Source organism: Syngnathus leptorhynchus, chromosome 4, assembly GCF_054491065.1.
Source record: "Syngnathus leptorhynchus isolate UIUO chromosome 4, UIUO_Slep, whole genome shotgun sequence".
Taxonomy (NCBI): Eukaryota; Metazoa; Chordata; class Actinopteri; order Syngnathiformes; family Syngnathidae; genus Syngnathus; species Syngnathus leptorhynchus.
In genome coordinates, this window is record NC_141198.1 from 1,280,615 (window position 1) to 1,285,000 (window position 4,386).

At 35.9% G+C, this 4,386-nt stretch overlaps 1 protein-coding gene across 1 annotated transcript in view; it reads left to right on the forward strand.

The window, feature by feature from the left end:
- The first annotated feature begins 1,261 nt into the window (after positions 1 to 1,261).
- The window catches only part of LOC147057616 (fibroblast growth factor 17-like), a 7,882-nt gene continuing 4,757 nt past the window's right edge, over positions 1,262 to 4,386 (forward strand). The window contains 3 exon segments of the mRNA XM_085908831.1: positions 1,262 to 1,293; positions 1,390 to 1,426; positions 1,620 to 1,797. Of these exon segments, the coding sequence (XP_085764957.1) occupies positions 1,262 to 1,293; positions 1,390 to 1,426; positions 1,620 to 1,797 (247 nt within the window).

Sequence of the window (4,386 nt, forward strand, 5' to 3'; positions counted from 1 at the left end):
TGTCTTCATCTACGTACGTATACTTGCCCTGTGAGTGACTGGCAACCAAGCCTGAGTGTATTTTGACGACTCAAAATCAACTGGGATGGGCTCCAGATCACCGTGTCCCTGAATACGTTAAGCAAGAAAGTAAATGGATAGATGGGTAGATAATTTGAGTCAGTCAATGTCCGACTTGAAGGTAACTTTTTTTCAGTTGTGTTTGGTTTAGTAGGTCTATCTTATATGGCACGTCAACATTGCACACGAGGGCCCGATCTGAGATTGCAACCCATGTCTCTGCATTTATGCTTATCACTAGGTCTGTCTTGTACTGTTTTTAAGGTAATGAACATTAGGATACCAAGTTATACTGCTCACATATTTAGATATTTAGAGTGATGACACGATCGTATCTTTTCTATTTCTTCATAAATGGCCTTCATGGATCAATAAACTACTGCAATTATGATAATCTTCTTCTGAGTTTCTCATCAGTTCCCTTTGCCTATTGGCAGGGGGAATGACTATGTCCTATTCGTCTTTGGATGTTGATTGCATATTATGCAAGGATGAACCAGGCCTTTTGTCGACATGATTTGTTTTAATGTGAACTGGAAGTGTAACCGACCTGTTAACATAAGATGAAAGGGAAGTGTGGTGGTAGTAGTAGGAGGAGTCTGCTTGCCACACCCATGACTCATGCTTTTCAAATACAACGCAATAGAAATGAGCGTGAAAGCTTGATGGGAGGGACAGTTTGCGCTTGTATTTGAGGAACTTAATGTGCAATTAATGCAATTGTTAACTTTCAAGCTTTTACAGTCTCACTTTCATTTTAGGAAAATGTGACTTTTCTGAGCATCCACAAAATAAAGTTTTCAGGGCAGGACTTTACCTTTCAACATAAAAACAAGAAGAAAACAATTCCTACAGAGTGAAGCATTTCAATGCATGGGATTTACCTACACAGGTCTCTACTAGAATCAGTTTTATTTTATTTGACACTTAGCCAATGTGAAATTTCACCTTATCTGGACTAAAATGGATGTAGTTGGATGGACCTTTGAGGAGTTAGATGGATTTTTGGAAGAGGACTCCAACACTCCATCAACCGGATCAGGTTTTTGACACATCTGAAGGGAAATCACAGTTCCGATTGCAGACTCCGATGGTGTGAATGGACTGGTGTGGACTGCTTTTCTGTGTTAAACCTCCGGCATCCATTTAGGACATATCTTCCTCAGAATCCACTTCTTTATTGTTTTCAACAAGGGGGAGAATGTATGGAATAAATGAGCGTTGTATTTACATGTAAGTATACCGTAAACCTCCTTATAATTCTTTGGTTTTAGTCTTGGCTGTCAGTAAATTAGAATATTTTAACTTTCTTTAAAATATTTTCTGCAGATCATTTCAGTTTGTCATGCTTTGGAGCTATGTTAAGGTAAGAATCTAGACTCTAGCCTTTCATTACTCTTTTTTTACATCATCTAGACAAATATTTCATTTGATAAATTAGACAGTTCAGTTTCAAATATATATTAACACAATTTGAATAACCTCAGAGATTGACTAATCCCAATTTAGACAGAAAAAAAACACAGATTTTATTTTTCCTTTTGCAAAAAAAAAAAAAGGGGGAGAATCATCCATCTCCTAATTTTAACCAGTACATGAGGACAAAGGGCGCAGTGACGGACCAGGTCAGCCGCAGACAGATCAGGATTTACCAACTCTACAGCCGCACCAGTGCAAAACACATCCAGATTCAAGGTAAAAGGGTCACCGCCACAGCTGAGGATGGAAATGTCTATGGTAAGAGCTCTTTCACTCTCTGACTTTATCCTGCTAGACCTATACACGACATTTTACATTGAGCAACAGAACATTATTAACCCAGAGGCATTAATTCATGACATTGTTGACAAAAACATTGTTTTAAACGTTTGTATTTCATGCTTAATATGTACTACTGTAAAACTAACTATACAGCGAAAGTATACAGTCTATAAATTTGGAAGCTAACATAACAAATATGACATAACAATTATGGAGTCGAGGGATTTATGACTTGAGGAACATTATGACGATACAACATTTTTGTTTAATTGTGTGAAGGCGAAGGCCTTCACACAATTGTTATTGCACAATTTTATTAGTGTGAAGGTGAAGACCTTCACACTTGTTATTCCTGTCCTTTATTATTCTACTTATTCTGCTCACTTTTTACTCTTTTACTTTTTACTCTTAACTAGTTCCACATACTTCAACCGATTCACTCCGTTCCACTTTTCACGTATTCCAAATATTCACGAGATGGATGCTTACATTTATTTCATTCAAAAAAAATTCCGTTTTCACAAAATTCACAAATTTCCGGCAATTTTTTCCCAATTGATTCTTAATGGCAGATTCAACATTTCACATTTATGATGTTCCAGTTTGAATTCCACATAATTCAACACATTCAAATTACATTAGGGACATTGGCAAATTCAAAAATTTCACTTTTTCACATTTAAAATGTTAACTAAATTTCACAAAATTTCACAAAATTTCGTTTTTCACTGCTAATTTCTACATAATTGAACTGATTCAACTCGTTCCAACTTTCAACTGTTCATCTTTTGCCTACCTATTCCACACCTTCCCACTTAGCAAAAATTCCACATTTTTCAAAGTTGAAATTTAACCAAATTCTCCCAAATTGTGTTTTTCTACTCTAATTTCTACATTTTTCAACCGATTCAACTCATTCCAACTTTCAATTGTTCATCTCTTTTCTACCCATTTCACAACTTCCAATTTAGCAAAAATTTCGAATTTAAAATTCAACCAAATTCTCCAAAATTTCATCTTTCTACTCTAATTTCTACATTTCTCGACCGATTCAACCCATTCCAACTTTCATCTGTTCATCTTTTGCCTACCTATTCCACAATGTCCCACTTACCCAAATATTCCATACTTTCAAATTTAAAACTCAACCATATTCTCCAAAATTCCGTTTATCACGTCTAATTTCAAAATTTTTCAACCGATTCAACCCATTCTAATTTTCAATTGTAATTCCAAATTTTCAAATTTGAAATTCGACCAAATTCCAAAATTTTGTTTTTCTACTCTAATTTCTGCATTTCTCTACCGATTCAACACATTCCAACTTTCAACTGTTCATCTTTTTCCTACCTATTCCCCAACTTCTCACTTACCATAAATTCCACATTTTCAAATTTGGAATTCCACCAAATTCTCCAAACTTCAATTTTCACCTCTAATTTCTACCTTTCTCAAGTAATTCAACTCGTTTCATCATCATTCGGCAGCATTCCCCAAGAAATTATTCAAAGTCTTCGCCTTCTCATGCAATTTCTCCTGAAATTGCAAATTGTAGTTATTTCTACATTTCCCCATTCATTCTTAAAGGCAGATTCAACCCATTCCAAAGCATTTACATCCTTCCAGTTTGAAATTCACATCATTCAGCACATTCAAATCACATTGGGGCATTCCCAAAATTTCCAAATTCAAAAATTTCGCATTTTCACGTTTAAAATTTGAACATAATTTCACAAAATTTCATTTTTCACTTCCAATTTCTTCATTTTACAACTGATTCAACTCGTTCCAACTTTCAACTGTTCATCTTTTGCCTACCAATTCCACACCTTCCCACTTACCAAAAATTCAAAATTTTCAATTTTGAAATTCACACCAAATTTTTCAAAATTTAGTTTTTTCCCTTCTGATTTTTACATTTTTCAACCGATTCAACCCATTCCAACTTTATTCGCTTTGTTCACCTTATGCCTAGTATATTCACCCCCACTTCCACTTTGCTTACACAATTCAACTCTTGACCCCCACTTCCATTGTGGCAGCCGTCTTGGATTGACCCTGAAGTGCCCCCGAATGAACTCAAAATGAATCGCCATTGCCCGAAATCAAACTGGAAGTGACCCCAAATAAACCGGATGTGACCCCAGGTAAACCGGAAATGACCCCTAATAAACCGGAAGTGACCACAGCTAAACCGAAAGTGACTTAAATTAAACCGGAAGTGCCCCAACTAAATCGGAAGTGACCTAAATGAAAGCGGAAGTGCCCCAAATCAAACCAGAAGTGACCCAAATGAACCGGAAGTGACTTTTTTAAATTGGAGGTGACCTCAGCTAAACCGAAGGTACCCTAAATTAAACCAGATGTGTCTCATATAAACTGGAAGTGACCTTTTTTCAACAAGAAGTGCCCTAAATAGAACCAGAAGTGACCTAAATTAAACATTTGCTCTAACTTATACAATTTTTGTCCGATTCAACCCGTTTCAATATTTGAACCCTAAAAGTGATCCTCTTGAACCCGTCTATTTCGTTTCGTTCCAAATTTCTATAATTTATGGCGCAA